Consider the following 18,635-nt stretch of genomic DNA (forward strand, 5'->3'; position numbering starts at 1 on the left):
GTTGGCGTGGCAGGAGTTGATACTCGCTGATCAGCTGTGGAGGTTGGCGTGGCAGGAGTTGATACTCGCTGATCAGCTTTGGAGGTTGGCGTGGCAGGAGTTGATATTCGCTGATCAGCCGTGGAGGTTGGCGTGGCAGGAGTTGATACTCGCTGATCAGCTGTGCATCTTGGGGTGGAGGTTTGGGTGGCAGGAGTTGATACTCGCTGATCAGCTGTGGAGGTTGGGGTGGCAGGAGTTGATACTCGCTGATCAGCCGTGGAGGTTGGGGTGTCAGGAGTTGATACTCGCTGATCAGCCGTGGAGGTTGGGGTGGCAGGAGTTGATACTCGCTGATCAGCTGTGGAGGTTGGGGTGGCAGGAGTTGATACTCGCTGATCAGCTGTGGAGGTTGGGGTGTCAGGAGTTGATACTCGCTGATCAGCCGTGGAGGTTGGGGTGGCAGGAGTTGATACTCGCTGATCAGCCGTTGAGGTTGGGGTGGCAGGAGTTAATACGTGCTGATCAGCTGTGCATCTTGGGGTGGAGGTTGGGGTGGCAGGAGTTAATATTCGCTGATCAGCTGTGCATCTTGGGGTGGATGTTGGGGTGGCAGGAGTTAATACTCGCTGATCAGCTGTGCATCTTGGGGTGGAGGTTGGGGTGGCAGGAGTTAATACTTGCTGATCAGCTGTGCATTTTGGGGCGGAGGTTGGGGTGCCAGGAGTTGATACACTCTGATCAGCTGTACACCTTGGGGTGGAGGTTGGGGTGGCAGGAGTTAATATTCGCTGATCAGCTGTGCATCTTGGGGTGGAGGTTGGGGTGGCGGGAGTTAATACTCGCTGATCAGCTGTGCATCTTTGGGTGGCAGGAGTTAATACTCGCTGATCAGCTGTGCATCTTGGGGTGGCAGGAGTTGATACTCGCTGATCAGCTGTGGAGGTTCGGGTGGCAGGAGTTAATACTCGCTGATCAGCTGTGCATCTTGGGGTGGAGGTTGGGGTGGCAGGAGTTAATACTCGCTGATCAGCTGTGCATCTCGGGGTGGAGGTTGGGGTGGCAGGAGTTAATACTCGCTGATCAGCTGTGCATCTTGGGGTGGAGGTTGGGGTGGCAGGAGTTGATACTCGCTGATCAGCTGTGGAGGTTCGGGTGGCAGGAGTTAATACTCGCTGATCAGCTGTGCATCTTGGGGTGGAGGTTGGGGTGGCAGGAGTTGATACTCGCTGATCAGCTTTGGAGGTTGGTGTGGCAGGAGTTGATACTCGCTGATCAGCCGTGGAGGTTGGGGTGGCAGGAGTTAATACTTGCTGATCAGCTGTGCATCTTGGAGTGGAGGTTTGGGTGTCAGGAGTTGATACTCGCTGACCAGCCGTGGAGGTTGGGGTGGCAGGAGTTGATACTCGCTGATCAGCTGTGGAGGTTGGGGTGTCAGGAGTTGATACTCGCTGATCAGCTGTGGAGGTTGGGGTGGCAGGAGTTGATACTTGCTGATCAGCCGTGGAGGTTGGGGTGGCAGGAGTTGATACTCGCTGATCAGCTGTGGAGGTTGGGGTGGCAGGAGTTAATACTCGCTGATCAGCTGTGAAGGTTGGGGTGGCAGGAGTTGATACTCGCTGATCAGCTGTTAAGGTTGGGGCGGCAGGAGTTTATACTCGCTGATCAGCTGTGGAGGTTGGTGTGGCAGGAGTTAATACTCGCTGATCAGCTGTGAAGGTTTGGGTGGCAGGAGTTGATACTCGCTGATCAGCTGTGGAGGTTGGGGTGGCAGGAGTTGATACTCGCTGATCAGCTGTGGAGGTTGGGGTGGCAGGAGTTGATACTCGCTGATCAGCCGTGGAGGTTGGCGTGGCAGGAGTTGATACTCGCTGATCAGCCGTGGAGGTTGGGGTGGCAGGAGTTGATACTCGCTGATCAGCCGTGGAGGTTGGCGTGGCAGGAGTTGATACTCGCTGATCAGCTGTGGAGGTTGGCGTGGCAGGAGTTGATACTCGCTGATCAGCTTTGGAGGTTGGCGTGGCAGGAGTTGATACTCGCTGATCAGCCGTGGAGGTTGGCGTGGCAGGAGTTGATACTCGCTGATCAGCTGTGCATCTTGGGGTGGAGGTTTGGGTGGCAGGAGTTGATACTCGCTGATCAGCTGTGGAGGTTGGGGTGGCAGGAGTTGATACTCGCTGATCAGCCGTGGAGGTTGGGGTGTCAGGAGTTGATACTCGCTGATCAGCCGTGGAGGTTGGGGTGGCAGGAGTTGATACTCGCTGATCAGCCGTGGAGGTTGGGGTGGCAGGAGTTGATACTCGCTGATCAGCTGTGGAGGTTGGGGTGTCAGGAGTTGATACTCGCTGATCAGCCGTGGAGGTTGGGGTGGCAGGAGTTGATACTCGCTGATCAGCCGTGGAGGTTGGGGTGTCAGGAGTTGATACTCGCTGATCAGCTGTGGAGGTTGGGGTGTCAGGAGTTGATACTCGCTGATCAGCTGTGGAGGTTGGGGTGTCAGGAGTTGATACTCGCTGATCAGCTGTGGAGGTTGGGGTGGCAGGAGTTGATACTCGCTGATCAGCTGTACATCTTTTCCCCCAGAAATCCTTTGACGCTCATCCTCGGAAGGAGAGCCAGGTCCGGCAGCTGGCTTGGGTGGGTGATGGTGTTTGGGTCTCCATCCGGCTGGACTCCACGCTGCGCCTCTACCACGCTCACACCTATCAGCATCTACAGGACGTGGACATTGAACCGTATGTCAGTAAGATGCTCGGTGAGTCCCCGGCTTGGGACATTTCGGGTCGATGAGTTTTGTGGATTTCCGCTCCTGTTTTCTGACCGGCGTGTGATGATTTCCTCCTTCCAGGCACCGGGAAGCTTGGCTTCTCCTTCGTCAGAATAACTGCATTGATGGTGTCTTGTAACCGCCTGTGGGTGGGCACCGGCAATGGCGTCATTATCTCCATACCATTGACTGAAAGTAAGTGCCCCCCCCCTTCCCGAGCGTACGAACCATTCAATACATCACACAAATGGATATAATGTCATGTTGTCTGGAGGATAGTCCGTGTGACGTCTCTGCCGCCTGTCCGCCTTTGGGTGTGAACAGTGCTCGTTTCCATTCACTGACAGCAAGAGTTGACGCTCAGCCTGTTAGTTGTAGTTTATTGGGGTATTTGCAGTGAATAGAGGGAGCTATCTGATCGGGGGGGACACGCACCGCCCTCATCCTATGTTCGGGGCCTGGTGGTGGTTGCTTGCTCTGCCGCCGTTCTTTCGCTCCGCTGAGGCCTCCGTGCAGGGTTAGATATGGCGTAGTCTTACAGCTGAATGGTGTCCTCCGGTTCTCACACTTCTCCTCCCCTTACTGTCTCACTATAGCGGTAATTCTGCACCAGGGACGGTTACTTGGGTTAAGGGGTAAGTGACGGCACCTCGCTCCGGCTTCTTCCAGTAGCCGCTGGCTGTATAGATCACTCTCCTTTGTATGTTCCTGACATCTTCTGGACGTCTCCCCCCTCCCCTTTAATTGGCAGCAATCTTACGTATTACTAAACGGCTGGGCGGTCTAGCGTCCTCATGTGGCAGCTAATCCCGTAGTCGCTGTGTGTACACTGGTCACCACATCGTCATCTAATGCCGCTTCTCATCCCGCGCACCGCTCTCGTCTCAGATCTTCTCTCGCTCTCATCGTCTCCTCATTCTAATGGATGTGTCTTGTCAATCTAGCATGTCTTCAGCTAGCGCAATACTGCAGCACGCCGGGCGAGGGGTGGAGGATGGGGATGGCGTAAGGTGAGAATGAAAGATGGCGGACGGTGAGGGAAGGGTGGGGATGACGGATGGGTGGGGATGACAAATGGTGGAAGGCGAGAATGAGGGATGGGTGGGGATGACTGATGGTGGAAGGCGAGAATGAAAGATGGCGGATGGTGAGGGAAGGCAAGAATGAAGGATGGGTAGGGATGACTGATGGTGGAAGGCGAGAATGAAAGATGGCGGATGGTGAGGGAAGGCAAGAATGAAGGATGGGTGGGGATGACTGATGGTGGAAGGCGAGAAAGAAAGATGGCGGATGGTGAGGGAAGGCAAGAATGAAGGATGGGTGGGGATGACGGATGGTGGAAGGCGAGAATGAATGAAGGATGGGTGGGGATGACAGATGGTGGAAGGCGAGAATGAGGGATGGGTGGGGATGACGGATGGTGGAAGGCGAGAATGAAGGATGGGTGGGGATGACAGATGGTGGAAGGCGAGAATGAGGGATGGGTGGGGATGACGGATGGTGGAAGGCGAGAATGAGGGATGGGTGGGGATGACTGATGGTGGAAGGCGAGAATGAAGGATGGGTGGGGATGACTGATGGTGGAAGGCGAGAATGAAGGATGGGTGGGGATGCAGGGTGGCGGAAGGTGAGGATCAAGGAAGGCGAATGAGGGATGGGTGGAGATGAAGGGTGGCGGAAGGTGAGGATCAAGGAAGGCGAGTGAGGGATGGTGGAAGGCGAGAATGGAGGATGGGTGGGAATGAAGGGTGGCTTAAGGCGAATGAGGGATGGGTGGGGATGAAGGGTGGCGGAAGGTGAGGATCAAGGAAGGCGAATGAGGGATGGGTGGGGATGAAGGGTGGCAGAAGGTGAGGATCAAGGAAGGCGAGTGAGGGATGGTGGAAGGTGAGAATGAAGGATGGGTGAGAGTGAGGGAATGGGCCAAGGCGAGAAGGAACGATGGGTGGGCATGAGTGATGGCAGAAGGCGAGAATGAAGAATGGGTGGGGATGCAGGGTTGAAGGTGAGGATCAAGGAAGGCGAGTGAGGGAATGGGCCAAGGCGAGAAGGAACGATGGGTGGGCATGAGTGATGGCAGAAGGCGAGAATGAAGGATGGGTGGGGATGCAGGGTGGCAGAAGGTGAGGATCAGGGAAGGCGAGTGAGGGATGATGGAAGGCGAGAATGGAGGATGGGTGGGAATGAAGCGTGGTGGGAGATGAGGATCAAGGAAGGCGAGTGAGGGAATGGGCCAAGGCGAGAAGGAAAGATGGGTGGGCATGAGTGATGGCAGAAGGCGAGAATGAAGGATGGGTGGGGATGACAGATGGTGGAAGGCGAGAATGAAGAGTGGGTGGGGATGCAGGGTGGCAGAAGGTGAGCATCAAGGAAGGCGAGTGAGGGATGGTGGAAGGTGAGAATTAAGGATGGGTGAGAGTAAGGGAATGGGCCAAAGCGAGAAGGAACGATGGGTGGGCATGAGTGATGGCAGAAGGCGAGAATTAAGGATGGGTGGGGATGCAGGGTGGCAGAAGGTGAGGATCAGGGAAGGCGAGTAAGGGATGGTGGAAGGCGAGAATGGAGGATGGGTGGGAATGAAGCGTGACGGAAGGTGAGGATCAAGGAAGGCGAGTGAGGGATGGTGGAAGACAAGAATAGAGGATGGGTGGGGATGAAGGGTGGCGGAAGGCGAGTGAGGGATGGTGGAAGGCGAGAATGAAGGATGGGTGGGGATGAAGTGTGGCCGAAAGATCAAGGAAGCCGAGTGAGGGATGGTGGAAGGCGAGAATGAAGGATGGGTGGGGATGAGTGCTGTCAGAAGGCGAGAATGAAGGATGGGTGGGGATGCAGGGTGGCGGAAGGCGAGGATGATGGGTGAGGATCAAGGAAGGCGAGTGAGGGATGGTGGAAGGTGGGAATGAAGGGTGGCGGAAGGCGAGTGAGGGATGGGTGGGGATGAAGGGTGGCGGAAGGTGAGGATCAAGGAATGCGAGTGAGGGATGGGTGGGGATGAAGGGTGGCGGAAGGTGAGGATCAAGGAAGGCAAGAATGGAGGATGGGTGGGGATGGTGGAAGGCGAGAATGAAGGATGAGTGAGTGAGGGAATGGGCGAAGGCGAGAAGGAACGATGGGTGGGCATGAGTGATGGCAGAAGGCGAGAATAAAGGATGGGTTGGGTGGACATGAGGGATGGGTGGGGGATGGCGGAAGGCAAGGATGAAGGATGGGCGAGAGGGTAAGTGATGGCAAGAAGGCGAGAATGAGGGATGGGTATGGGCATGAGGGATGGCAAGGGTGAGATGGCGGAAGGCGAGGGATGGGTGGGCATGAAGGATGGCGGAAGGCGAGGGATGGGTGGGCATGAAGGATGGCGGAAGGCGAGGGATGGGTGGGCATGAAGGATGGCGGAAGGCGAGGGATGGGTGGGCATGAAGGATGGCGGAAGGCGAGGGATGGGTGGGCATGAAGGATGGCGGAAGGCGAGGGATGGGTGAGGATGAGGGATTTGGGGGTAGCGGAGGATGAGGGACGTGAGGGATGGATGGGCATGAGGGTTTGGCGAAAGGTGAGGGATATATAATTTTTATTTCTATAGCGCCAACATATTCCGCAGCACTTTACATTTTAGCTTGGCGGAAGGCAAGGGTGAGGGACAGTAGAGAATGAAGATGGTGGAGGATCAGGGCAAGCATGAGAGTGGAGGACTGATATCAGGCTAGTAATGGGTGAGGAATCGGGGCGGGTGCTGATGCGGGATGCATGAGGATGGCATTGGTGAAGAACTGAAGAGATGATGTTGAGAAGGAGGGATGGCTTAGGGTGGAGGACAGAATTGATGTATGGCGGCACACGAGAATGACTGCTGGTGGTGGTTTATTACCTGGACGGCTCTTCATTCATCACGACTCCGGTGGTCTAGGTGCTTCTAGAGAAGCTCTTCACATGATCGCTGAAGAGACTGCTGTCCGCTTATACCATGGACCTCGTGTGACTGATTTCCCACCGCTCGTCTGTCAGGCAGTCGTGTCTCTGACCAGGACGGAGGCTGTGACGTCGCATTTGTCAGACGTTGATGATGGAAGAACGTAACCTCAGACCTCAAGGAGGTTGAAGAAGGATGGATGTGCGGTTGTCTCCGAGTCTTGCACACAGACCAGCTATAGTCCCCTCACCCATCCTCCTCGTGTCCTGCCTCAGATCGGTGGTCTTAGGTGGGCGCACAGGCGCCTCATCACCGGTGCGGACACATTTCCTAGACTAGTTGTAGACCAGTGCTAGATGAACAAATCGCACATTCATCTCCTCCTTCCCCCGATCTCCGCATGCCCTTCTCATGATTTCAAGCCACGTCTTGAAATACTAAATGCTGACTTTCCTCCCGGCAGTGCGTCTAGCCCGAGCGCCCGCTGCACACTGACAATTTACCCTTTTTGTGTGTTTTTTATATTCTTAAGCCAATAAAGCTCTGTCCGCCGCCGGCAATCGTCCAGGGAGCGTCATCCGCGTCTACGGGGACGAGAACAGCGACAAAGTCACGCCGGGAACCTTCATACCGTACTGCTCCATGGCGCACGCTCAGCTCTGCTTCCACGGCCACCGTGACGCCGTGAAATTCTTTGTTTCAGTGCCAGGTACTTATCTTAATAAATTGGGGAGGGTAAAGAGGTGGAGCTCGGGTAACGGTGGCGCCATCTTATCTTCCAGGTCAGGTGATCCCACCATCTGGCGGTAGCGCTCCAGATCCTGCCCCAGACAAGGGCGCAGTTTCCCAGCAGGATGCTGGCGGTGCCAACCAGAAGTTCATGCTGGTGATGAGCGGTGGAGAGGGCTACATCGACTTCCGAATGGGTAAGGAAGTGCCACATAGGTGCCGTCCGTCGGTGGCCGCTGCAGGGCTGGGGCCCGGTCCGTCGGTGGCCGTCGAGGGCTGGGGCCCGGTCCGTCGGTGGCCGCCGCAGGGCTGGGGCTCGGTCCGTCGGTGGCCGCCGCAGGGCACCTCTGTAACCAGCGTTAACTTTTGCATTGTCAAAGCCCGACAGTGGAGGGGCCGTCTCGGTTATATGTAACGCCAGCTTACAGCAGCTCCATCTCCTCTCCGCAGGGGACGACGGCGCCGAATCCGAAGGTTTAGATGACTCCTTACAGTTCGAGCCCTCCATGGCCAAAATGGAGAGGAGTCACCTCATCGTCTGGCAAGTCATGTGTGCCGGCAGCGAGTGAAGCCCCCCGACACCATGTGCATGATGTATATAGCTGCCGCATTCATTATTATGGTTTTCTACTTTTATCTGATATTTTAACACTTCAACGACTGTAAAAACAAAACGCGAACACCGCGATCCTTGCAGCTTAACGAAATACATCGAACCAGGCGTGTCCTGCCCAAGCTCCACCTGAGCCCCCCAGTACCGCCGCCCGGACCCTCCGGTACCTGTTCTGCAGTGTAATGTCCACTGTGCGTCCCCATGTAAATGGTCTCGCGCCTCCTCGAGAGCCCCCTATATGGTGAGATATGGATACACATCCCGACCCCAACATGCTTTATCCTTAGTGATTCCTAACAGGATTGGGAATTTAGGTTTTCCGCCACATTCCCAAAACTACTGCCTCCGCTCGAGGGCATGGAGTCGACTAGACGTCCCTAGTAAGCGGACGGCCTGTGCTGCATATAAACTCACCGGGCCTGGTCTTGCCATTCATCTGTGAGCTCTCCCTTTATGTTCAGTATATATATATTTATAGAGATCGATATCTTACCGATCCAAACCCCCCTGCATCACTACGGGGCTATGGATACAAAGCTGACTACCTGTGGCCTCCACTAGAGGGCGATCTGCAGAAAGCTGGGAGCTCAATGCATTGGCGTGAGCTCCCCCTAGTGGTGGCTCCAGGTAATGTCTTGTATCAGAAAAATGGAGCTGAAAGAGGGGGAGACACCAGGGGGACAGCAGACACCCACCTAAATCGTACCGAAGTCTGACACCCGTCTGCAGCCACTAGACGATCACAGGGAGGGGGCGCTATGTCTTCCCTGATTTTGCTGCTAGAAACCACCTCTAATTTTTTTTTTTTTTTATTAAATATCTAATATATTTTTATTTTAAGCCTCTTGCAGACGTGCGGCGAAACAAATAAAAGCGGAAAAAGAAATCTGATCCTGAATTACCAAAAATAAGTCTAGAAAAAAAAAAAAAAAAGAAGATATTTTTTTCTCTATTTTCTTAAGTTTTGCATAAAAGTGCAAAAATCAAAGTCAGTATAGATTGCGTGCAGTATTGCCCCCCGGCCGCGCGCGGTATTGCCCCCCGGCCGCGCGCGGTATTGCCCCCCGGCCGCGCGCGGTATTGCCCTCCGGCCGCGTCCAGCACTTTACGCGCCGTGTACAGACCTCGCTGTCGCCTTTTCTAGCTCGGGACGTCTTCTTTTGATGACGACATATCTTCCTTCTGTTCCCCGATGTCCGTGTTGATGGATGGTTTCCATCTTAATGTATTTTTTTGTATTATTTTTTCTTCCTGTTCTGCGCACATTTTTACGACACGAGTTCTGCCTGTATTTTATATATAAGATATTAGATAACTTTTTATATAAGAGCCTGAGACACTAACCCGTGTATATACCTATAGACCCCGCACTCACCGTGTATATACCTATAGACCCCGCACTCACCCGTGTATATACATATAGACCCCACACTCACCCGCCGCTCAGTTTGACTTTTTTTTCATCTGAATTATGTCCACGTCGGCATTACAAGACAAGATAAAATGTGCGCCATTAAATATTTATTCCGGCGAAATTCCAAACGTACCAAAGGATAAAACAGAGCGCTGCCGCGGCGCCACATTTCATCGTTAAAAATGAGAACATTTTCACAGCTGCCTATCTGGTCTTCCTGCGCCGGTCCATCGGTGGCCGCCGCAGGGGTGAGGACGGTCCATCGGTGGCCGCCGCAGGTGTGAGGACGGTCCATCGGCGGCCACCGCCGCAGGGTTGGGGCTCGGTCCATCGGCGGCCGCCGCAGGGTTGGGGCTCGGTCCATCGGGGGCCGCCGCAGGGTTGGGGCCCGGTCCATCGGTGGCCGCCGCCGGGCACCTTTGTAACCAGCGTTACCTTTGTATCGTAGGGACGTATTTATTTCCACGGTCGGCCCCGCGGGGTTAGAATGTAGCTTTGTACATGACATGTATGTGTGTAAATATATATCTATAAATATGTATATGAAATGATTCACAGCCATGACTCCGCTTTTCACTTTCTTTAGTCTCATTTCTTATAAAATCAATTTTTTTTTTACAGATATATAAAAAAAAAACAAAAACTACTACTAATTTCTTGTAAACACCCCGGCTCGCTGTCAGTGAGTGGGAATCCCACCCTAATAGAATAAAGTGCTTCCATTCAATGGTGGCACAGAGATAAGATCTGGACTATGACAACACTTCCTGGCCGGTGGTTTATAAAGGGTGTGGAGCGACAGTGAATTTGTATGTTTTTTTTTTTTAAAAAGTCAAGGCTGAAGGCCAGAACACAGGCAGGAAGTGTTGTCATAGGGACACAAGCTGCAGCTTGAGCTAAGAGACGCAGGGAAGGGTCTGTTCTAACAGTAGCCCCCCAACTATCCTCACTGCCCCCCTCATCCATCCAACAGGCGGGTGAAATGAGCGCTGGGCGGGAGGGAGGTGGCAGCCATGGTGGTGACGTCTTCTAGGAAAGGCCGCGCTCGGCTGTGCACAAACATTTTATTAATGGTCACCATCCGTTATAAAAACGAGCTTTATACACAGAGCCGCGGTCTCTGGCCCCCCGGTCACAGCCGCTGCTTCTTACTGTGCATCGTCCGCTGGTGCAGATCCAGTTCGTATTTATCGGGGAAGATGAGGTCACAGAGGTCGCAGCGGGGGTCCGACTCCGCCATCTTCAGGGCAGCTCCGGTAATATGATGGTGGTGCCAGACAGGCTGACCGGACACTGGATCCTGCCCGCATGTTTACCGTATTTAAAGCAGTTTCTTCCTTTGGGTCTTGGGTCGTCCTGTGGGATCCATGTCGAAGAAGTGGTGCCGTCCTGTGCGATCCACAGCTCCGAGCTGGAGGACTCGTCCATGGCGTCCGCTGCAGCACGGGAACAGGGGAGAAGGGTGAGCGCCGAGGAGGAGAAGGAGCGCGGGGTGAGCGCCGAGGAGGAGAAGGAGCGCGGGGTGAGCGCCGAGGAGGAGAAGGAGCGCGGGTGAGCGCCGAGGAGAAGGAGCGCGGGGTGAGCGCCGAGGAGGAGGAGAAGGAGCGCGGGGTGAGCGCCGAGGAGAAGGAGCGCGGGGTGAGCGCCGAGGAGAAGGAGCGCGGGGTGAGCGCCGAGGGAGAAGGAGCGCGGGGTGAGCGCCGAGGAGAAGGAGCGCGGGGTGAGCGCCGAGGAGGAGGAGCGCGGGGTGAGCGCCGAGGAGGAGGAGCGCGGGGTGAGCGCCGAGGAGGAGGAGCGCGGGGTGAGCGCCGAGGAGGAGGAGCGCGGGTGAGCGCCGAGGAGGAGGAGGAGGAGGAGCGCGGGGTGAGCGCCGAGGAGGAGGAGGAGGAGCGCGGGTGAGCGCCGAGGAGGAGGAGGAGGAGCGCGGGGTGAGCGCCGAGGAGGAGGAGGAGGAGCGCGGGGTGAGCGCCGAGGAGGAGGAGGAGGAGCGCGGGGTGAGCGCCGAGGAGGAGGAGCGCGGGGTGAGCGCCGAGGAGGAGGAGGAGGAGCGCGGGGTGAGCGCCGAGGAGGAGGAGAAGGAGCGCGGGGTGAGCGCCGAGGAGGAGGAGAAGGAGCGCGGGGTGAGCGCCGAGGAGGAGGAGAAGGAGCGCGGGGTGAGCGCCGAGGAGAAGGAGCGCGGGGTGAGCGCCGAGGAGGAGGAGAAGGAGCGCGGGGTGAGCGCCGAGGAGGAGGAGAAGGAGCGCGGGGTGAGCGCCGAGGAGGAGGAGAAGGAGCGCGGGGTGAGCGCCGAGGAGGAGGAGAAGGAGCGCGGGGTGAGCGCCGAGGAGGAGGAGAAGGAGCGCGGGGTGAGCGCCGAGGAGGAGGAGAAGGAGCGCGGGGTGAGCGCCGAGGAGGAGGAGAAGGAGCGGGGGTGAGCGCCGAGGAGGAGGAGAAGGAGCGCGGGGTGAGCGCCGAGGAGGAGGAGAAGGAGCGCGGGGTGAGCGCCGAGGAGGAGGAGAAGGAGCGCGGGTGAGCGCCGAGGAGGAGGAGAAGGAGCGCGGGGTGAGCGCCGAGGAGGAGGAGAAGGAGCGCGGGGTGAGCGCCGAGGAGGAGGAGAAGGAGCGCGGGGTGAGCGCCGAGGAGGAGGAGAAGGAGCGCGGGGTGAGCGCCGAGGAGGAGGAGAAGGAGCGCGGGGTGAGCGCCGAGGAGGAGGAGAGGAGCGCGGGGTGAGCGCCGAGGAGGAGGAGAAGGAGCGCGGGGTGAGCGCCGAGGAGGAGGAGAAGGAGCGCGGGGTGAGCGCCGAGGAGGAGGAGAAGGAGCGCGGGGTGAGCGCCGAGGAGGAGGAGAAGGAGCGCGGGGGTGAGCGCCGAGGAGGAGGAGCGGGGTGAGCGCCGAGGAGGAGGAGAAGGAGCGCGGGGTGAGCGCCGAGGAGGAGGAGAAGGAGCGCGGGGTGAGCGCCGAGGAGGAGGAGCGCGGGGTGAGCGCCGAGGAGGAGGAGCGCGGGGTGAGCGCCGAGGAGGAGGAGCGCGGGGTGAGCGCCGAGGAGGAGGAGGAGGAGCGCGGGGTGAGCGCCGAGGAGGAGGAGGAGGAGCGCGGGGTGAGCGCCGAGGAGGAGGGAGCGGGGGTGAGCGCCGAGGGAGAAGGAGCGCGGGGTGAGCGCCGAGGAGGAGGAGCGCGGGGTGAGCGCCGAGGAGGAGCGCGGGGTGAGCGCCGAGGAGAAGGAGCGCGGGGTGAGCGCCGAGGAGGAGGAGAAGGAGCGCGGGGTGAGCGCCGAGGAGGAGGAGAAGGAGCGCGGGGTGAGCGCCGAGGAGGAGGAGGAGGAGAAGGAGCGCGGGGTGAGCGCCGAGGAGGAGGAGGAGGAGAAGGAGCGCGGGGTGAGCGCCGAGGAGGAGGAGAAGGAGAAGGAGCGCGGGGTGAGCGCCGAGGAGGAGGAGAAGGAGCGCGGGGTGAGCCGAGGAGGAGGAGAAGGAGCGCGGGGTGAGCGCCGAGGAGGAGGAGCGCGGGGTGAGCGCCGAGGAGGAGGAGCGCGGGGTGAGCGCCGAGGAGGAGGAGCGCGGGGTGAGCGCCGAGGAGGAGGAGCGCGGGGTGAGCGCCGAGGAGGAGGAGCGCGGGGTGAGCGCCGAGGAGGAGGAGCGCGGGGTGAGCGCCGAGGAGGAGGAGAAGGAGCGCGGGGTGAGCGCCGAGGAGGAGGAGAAGGAGCGCGGGGTGAGCGCCGAGGAGGAGGAGAAGGAGCGCGGGGTGAGCGCCGAGGAGGAGGAGAAGGAGCGCGGGGTGAGCGCCGAGGAGGAGGAGGAGGAGAAGGAGCGCGGGGTGAGCGCCGAGGAGGAGAAGGAGGAGAAGGAGCGCGGGGTGAGCGCCGAGGAGGAGGAGGAGGAGAAGGAGCGCGGGGTGAGCGCCGAGGAGGAGGAGGAGCGCGGGGTGAGCGCCGAGGAGGAGGAGGAGGAGAAGGAGCGCGGGGTGAGCGCCGAGGAGGAGGAGCGCGGGGTGAGCGCCGAGGAGGAGGAGCGCGGGGTGAGCGCCGAGGAGGAGCGCGGGGTGAGCGCCGAGGAGGAGGAGCGCGGGGTGAGCGCCGAGGAGGAGGAGGAGGAGCGCGGGGTGAGCGCCGAGGAGGAGGAGAAGGAGCGCGGGGTGAGCGCCGAGGAGGAGGAGAAGGAGCGCGGGGTGAGCGCCGAGGAGGAGGAGAAGGAGCGCGGGGTGAGCGCGAGGAGGAGGAGAAGGAGGCGGGGTGAGCGCCGAGGAGGAGGAGAAGGAGCGCGGGGTGAGCGCCGAGGAGGAGAAGGAGCGCGGGGTGAGCGCCGAGGAGGAGGAGGGAGGAGAAGGAGCGCGGGGTGAGCGCCGAGGAGGAGGAGAAGGAGAAGGAGCGCGGGGTGAGCGCCGAGGAGGAGGAGAAGGAGCGCGGGGTGAGCGCCGAGGAGGAGGAGCGCGGGGTGAGCGCCGAGGAGAGGAGCGCGGGGTGAGCGCCGAGGGAGGAGGAGGAGGAGCGCGGGGTGAGCGCCGAGGAGGAGGAGCGCGGGGTGAGCGCCGAGGAGGAAGGAGCGCGGGGTGAGCGCCGAGGAGGAGGAGCGCGGGGTGAGCGCCGAGGAGGAGGAGCGCGGGGTGAGCGCCGAGGAGGAGGAGCGCGGGGTGAGCGCCGAGGAGGAGGAGCGCGGGGTGAGCGCCGAGGAGGAGGAGCGCGGGGTGAGCGCCGAGGAGGAGGAGAAGGAGCGCGGGGTGAGCGCCGAGGAGGAGGAGAAGGAGCGCGGGTGAGCGCCGAGGAGGAGGAGAAGGAGCGCGGGGTGAGCGCCGAGGAGGAGGAGAAGGAGCGCGGGGTGAGCGCCGAGGAGGAGGAGAAGGAGCGCGGGGTGAGCGCCGAGGAGGAGGAGAAGGAGCGCGGGGTGAGCGCCGAGGAGGAGGAGAAGGAGCGCGGGTGAGCGCCGAGGAGGAGGAGAAGGAGCGCGGGTGAGCGCCGAGGAGGAGGAGAAGGAGCGCGGGGTGAGCGCCGAGAGGAGGAGGAGGAGAAGGAGCGCGGGGTGAGCGCCGAGGAGAAGGAGCGCGGGGTGAGCGCCGAGGAGGAGGAGGAGCGCGGGGTGAGCGCCGAGAGGAGGAGGAGGAGAAGGAGCGCGGGGTGAGCGCCGAGGAGGAGGAGGAGCGCGGGGTGAGCGCCGAGGAGGAGGAGGAGAAGGAGCGCGGGGGTGAGGCCCGAGGAGGAGGAGGAGGAGAAGGAGCGCGGGGTGAGCGCCGAGGAGGAGGAGAAGGAGCGCGGGGTGAGCGCCGAGGAGGAGGAGGAGAAGGAGCGCGGGGTGAGCGCCCAGGAGGAGGAGAAGGAGAAGGAGCGCGGGGTGAGCGCCGAGGAGGAGGAGAAGGAGAAGGAGCGCGGGGTGAGCGCCGAGGAGGAGGAGAGCGCGGGGTGAGCGCCGAGGAGGAGGAGGAGCGCGGGGTGAGCGCCGAGGAGGAGGAGGAGCGCGGGGTGAGCGCCGAGGAGGAGGAGGAGCGGGGTGAGCGCCGAGGAGGAGGAGGAGCGCGGGGTGAGCGCCGAGGAGGAGGAGGAGCGCGGGGTGAGCGCCGAGGAGGAGGAGGAGCGCGGGGTGAGCGCCGAGGAGGAGGAGGAGCGCGGGGGTGAGCGCCGAGGAGGAGGAGAGAGCGCGGGGTGAGCGCCGAGAGGAGCGCGGGGTGAGCGCCGAGGAGGAGGAGGAGCGCGGGTGAGCGCCGAGGAGGAGGAGGAGGAGCGCGGGGTGAGCGCCGAGGAGGAGGAAGAGGCGGGGTGAGCGCCGAGGAGGAGGAGAAGGAGCGCGGGGTGAGCGCCGAGGAGGAGGAGAAGGAGCGCGGGGTGAGCGCCGAGGAGGAGGAGAAGGAGCGCGGGGTGAGCGCCGAGGAGGAGGAGAAGGAGCGCGGGGTGAGCGCCGAGGAGGAGGAGAAGGAGCGCGGGGTGAGCGCCGAGGAGGAGAGAGGAGAAGGAGCGCGGGTGAGCGCCGAGGAGGAGGAGCGCGGGGTGAGCGCCGAGGAGGAGAGGAGGAGAAGGAGCGCGGGGGTGAGCGCCGAGGAGGAGAAGGAGCGCGGGTGAGCGCCGAGGAGGAGGAGGAGAAGGAGCGCGGGGTGAGCGCCGAGAGGAGGAGGAGGAGAAGGAGCGCGGGGTGAGCGCCGAGGAGGAGGAGAAGGAGCGCGGGGTGAGCGCCGAGAGGAGGAGGAGAGGAGCGCGGGGTGAGCGCCGAGGAGGAGGAGCGCGGGTGAGCGCCGAGGGAGGAGGAGGAGGAGGAGAAGGAGCGCGGGGTGAGCGCCGAGGAGGAGAGGAGCGCGGGGTGAGCGCCGAGGAGGAGGAGGAGAAGGAGCGCGGGGTGAGCGCCGAGGAGGAGGAGGAGGAGAAGGAGCGCGGGGTGAGCGCCGAGGAGGAGGAGAAGGAGCGCGGGGTGAGCGCCGAGGAGGAGGAGGAGGAGCGCGGGGTGAGCGCCGAGGAGGAGGAGCGCGGGGTGAGCGCCGAGGAGGAGGAGCGCGGGGTGAGCGCCGAGGAGGAGGAGAGCGCGGGTGAGCGCCGAGGAGGAAGGAGCGCGGGGTGAGCGCCGAGGAGGAGGAGAAGGAGCGCGGGGTGAGCGCCGAGGAGGGGAGGAGGAGGAGGAGCGCGGGGTGAGCGCCGAGGAGGAGGAGCGCGGGGTGAGCGCCGAGGAGGAGGAGCGCGGGGTGAGCGCCGAGGAGAGGAGCGCGGGGTGAGCGCCGAGGAGGAGGAAGGAGCGCGGGGTGAGCGCCGAGGAGGAGGGAGGAGAAGGAGCGCGGGGTGAGCGCCGAGGAGGAGGGAGAAGGAGCGCGGGGTGAGCGCCGAGGAGGAGAGGAAGAAGGAGCGCGGGGTGAGCGCCGAGGAGGAGGAGGAGAAGGAGCGCGGGGTGAGCGCCGAGGAGGAGGAGGAGCGCGGGGTGAGCGCCGAGGAGGAGGAGAAGGAGCGCGGGGTGAGCGCCGAGGAGGAGGAGGAGAAGGAGCGCGGGGTGAGCGCCGAGGAGGGAGGAGAAGGAGCGCGGGGTGAGCGCCGAGGAGGAGGAGGAGAAGGAGCGCGGGGTGAGCGCCGAGGAGGAGGAGGAGAAGGAGCGCGGGTGAGCGCCGAGGAGGAGGAGGAGAAGGAGCGCGGGGTGAGCGCCGAGGAGGAGGAGGAGAAGGAGCGCGGGGTGAGCGCCGAGGAGGAGGAGGAGAAGGAGCGCGGGGTGAGCGCCGAGGAGGAGGAGGAGAAGGAGCGCGGGGTGAGCGCCGAGGAGGAGAGGGAGAAGGAGCGCGGGGTGAGCGAGAGGGAGGAGGAGAAGGAGCGCGGGGGTGAGCGCCGAGGAGGAGGAGGAGAAGGAGCGCGGGGTGAGCGCCGAGGAGGAGGAGGAGAAGGAGCGCGGGGTGAGCGCCGAGGAGGAGGAGGAAAGGAGCGCGGGGTGAGCGCCGAGGAGGAGGAGGAGAAGGAGCGCGGGGTGAGCGCCGAGGAGGAGGAGGAGAAGGAGCGCGGGGTGAGCGCCGAGGAGGAGGAGGAGAAGGAGCGCGGGGTGAGCGCCGAGGAGGAGGAGGAGAAGGAGCGCGGGGTGAGCGCCGAGGAGGAGGAGGAGAAGGAGCGCGGGGTGAGCGCCGAGGAGGAGGAGGAGAAGGAGCGCGGGGTGAGCGCCGAGGAGGAGGAGGAGAAGGAGCGCGGGGTGAGCGCCGAGGAGGAGGAGAAGGAGCGCGGGGTGAGCGCCGAGGAGGAGGAGGGAGAAGGGGAGCGCGGGGTGAGCGCCGAGGAGGAGGAGAAGGAGCGCGGGGTGAGCGCCGAGGAGGAGGAGAAGGAGCGCGGGGTGAGCGCCGAGGAGGAGGAGGAAGGAGCGCGGGTGAGCGCGGAGGAGAGGAGCGCGGGGTGAGCGCCGAGGAGGAGGAGCGCGGAGGGGGGGAGCGCGGGGTGAGCGCCGAGGAGGAGAGCGCGGGGTGAGCCCGAGGAGGAGGAAGGAGCGCGGGGTGAGCGCCGAGGAGGAGGAGGGAGGAGCGCGGGGTGAGCGCCGAGGAGGAGGAGAAGGAGCGCGGGGTGAGCGCCGAGGAGGAGGAGAAGGAGCGCGGGGTGAGCGCCGAGGAGGAGGAGAAGGAGCGCGGGGTGAGCGCCGAGGAGGAGGAGAAGGAGCGCGGGGTGAGCGCCGAGGAGGAGAGAAGGAGCGCGGGGTGACGCCGAGGAGGAGGAGAAGGAGCGCGGGGTGAGCGCCGAGGAGGAGGAGAAGGAGCGCGGGGTGAGCGCCGAGGAGGAGGAGAAGGAGCGCGGGGTGAGCGCCGAGGAGGAGGAGAAGGAGCGCGGGGTGAGCGCCGAGGAGGAGGAGAAGGAGCGCGGGGTGAGCGCCGAGGAGGAGGAGAAGGAGCGCGGGGTGAGCGCCGAGGAGGAGGAGAAGGAGCGCGGGGGTGAGCGCCGAGGAGGAGGAGCGCGGGGTGAGCGCCGAGGAGGAGGAGCGCGGGGTGAGCGCCGAGGAGGAGGAGGAAGGAGCGCGGGGTGAGCGCCGAGGAGGAGGAGGCGCGGGGTGAGCGCCGAGGAGGAGGAGCGCGGGGTGAGCGCCGAGGAGGAGGAGAAGGAGCGCGGGGTGAGCGCCGAGGAGGAGGAGGAGAAGGCGGGGTGAGCGCCGAGGAGGAGGAGAAGGAGCGCGGGGTGAGCGCCGAGGAGGAGGAGGAGGAGGCGGGGTGACCGAGGAGAAGGAGCGCGGGGTGAGCGCCGAGGAGGAGGAGGAGGAGAAGGAGCGCGGGTGAGGCCGAGGAGGAGGAGGAGGAGAAGGAGGCGGGGGTGAGCGCCGAGAGGAGGAGAAGGAAGGAGCGCGGGGGTGAGCGCCGAGGAGGAGGAGAAGGAGCGCGGGGTGAGCGCCGAGGAGGAGGAAGGAGCGCGGGGTGAGCGCCGAGGAGGAGGAGCGCGGGGTGAGCGCCGAGGAGGAGGAGCGCGGGGTGAGCGCCGAGGAGGAGGAGGAGGAGCGCGGGGTGAGGCCCGAGGAGGAGGAGCGCGGGTGAGCGCCGAGGAGGAGGAGCGCGGGTGAGCGCCGAGGAGGAGGAGCGCGGGGTGAGCGCCGAGGAGGAGGAGCGCGGGGTGAGCGCCGAGGAGGAGGAGCGCGGGGTGAGCGCCGAGGAGGAGGAGGAGGAGCGCGGGGTGAGCGCCGAGGAGGAGGAGAAGGAGCGCGGGGTGAGCGCCGAGGAGGAGGAGAAGGAGCGCGGGGTGAGCGCCGAGGAGGAGGAGAAGGAGCGCGGGGTGAGCGCCGAGGAGGAGGAGAAGGAGCGCGGGGGTGAGCGCCGAGGAGGAGGAGAAGGAGCGCGGGGTGAG

General features: G+C 62.5%; 2 protein-coding genes across 2 annotated transcripts in view; one reads left to right on the forward strand and one right to left on the reverse strand.

Moving 5' to 3' along the window:
- The window catches only part of SPAG9 (sperm associated antigen 9), a 104,706-nt gene extending 95,294 nt beyond the window's left edge, over positions 1 to 9,412 (forward strand). The window contains 5 exon segments of the mRNA XM_073660276.1: positions 2,563 to 2,734; positions 2,828 to 2,941; positions 7,183 to 7,359; positions 7,433 to 7,576; positions 7,830 to 9,412. Coding sequence (XP_073516377.1) covers positions 2,563 to 2,734; positions 2,828 to 2,941; positions 7,183 to 7,359; positions 7,433 to 7,576; positions 7,830 to 7,948 — 726 coding nt within the window. The 3' untranslated portion in view covers positions 7,949 to 9,412.
- A 1,041-nt stretch (positions 9,413 to 10,453) lies between these two features.
- Positions 10,454 to 18,635, reverse strand: part of LOC141176336 (uncharacterized) — an 18,947-nt gene continuing 10,765 nt past the window's right edge. Inside the window, exon 13 of the mRNA XM_073660277.1 lies at positions 10,454 to 10,842. Within this exon, the coding sequence (XP_073516378.1) occupies positions 10,649 to 10,842 (194 nt within the window). The 3' untranslated portion in view covers positions 10,454 to 10,648. The remainder of the gene's footprint in view (positions 10,843 to 18,635) is intronic.

The sequence above is a fragment of the Phyllobates terribilis genome, unplaced genomic scaffold (genome assembly GCF_046119375.1).
Source record: "Phyllobates terribilis strain yellow unplaced genomic scaffold, ASM4611937v1 Scaffold_25__1_contigs__length_18738178, whole genome shotgun sequence".
Classification (NCBI taxonomy): Eukaryota; Metazoa; Chordata; class Amphibia; order Anura; family Dendrobatidae; genus Phyllobates; species Phyllobates terribilis.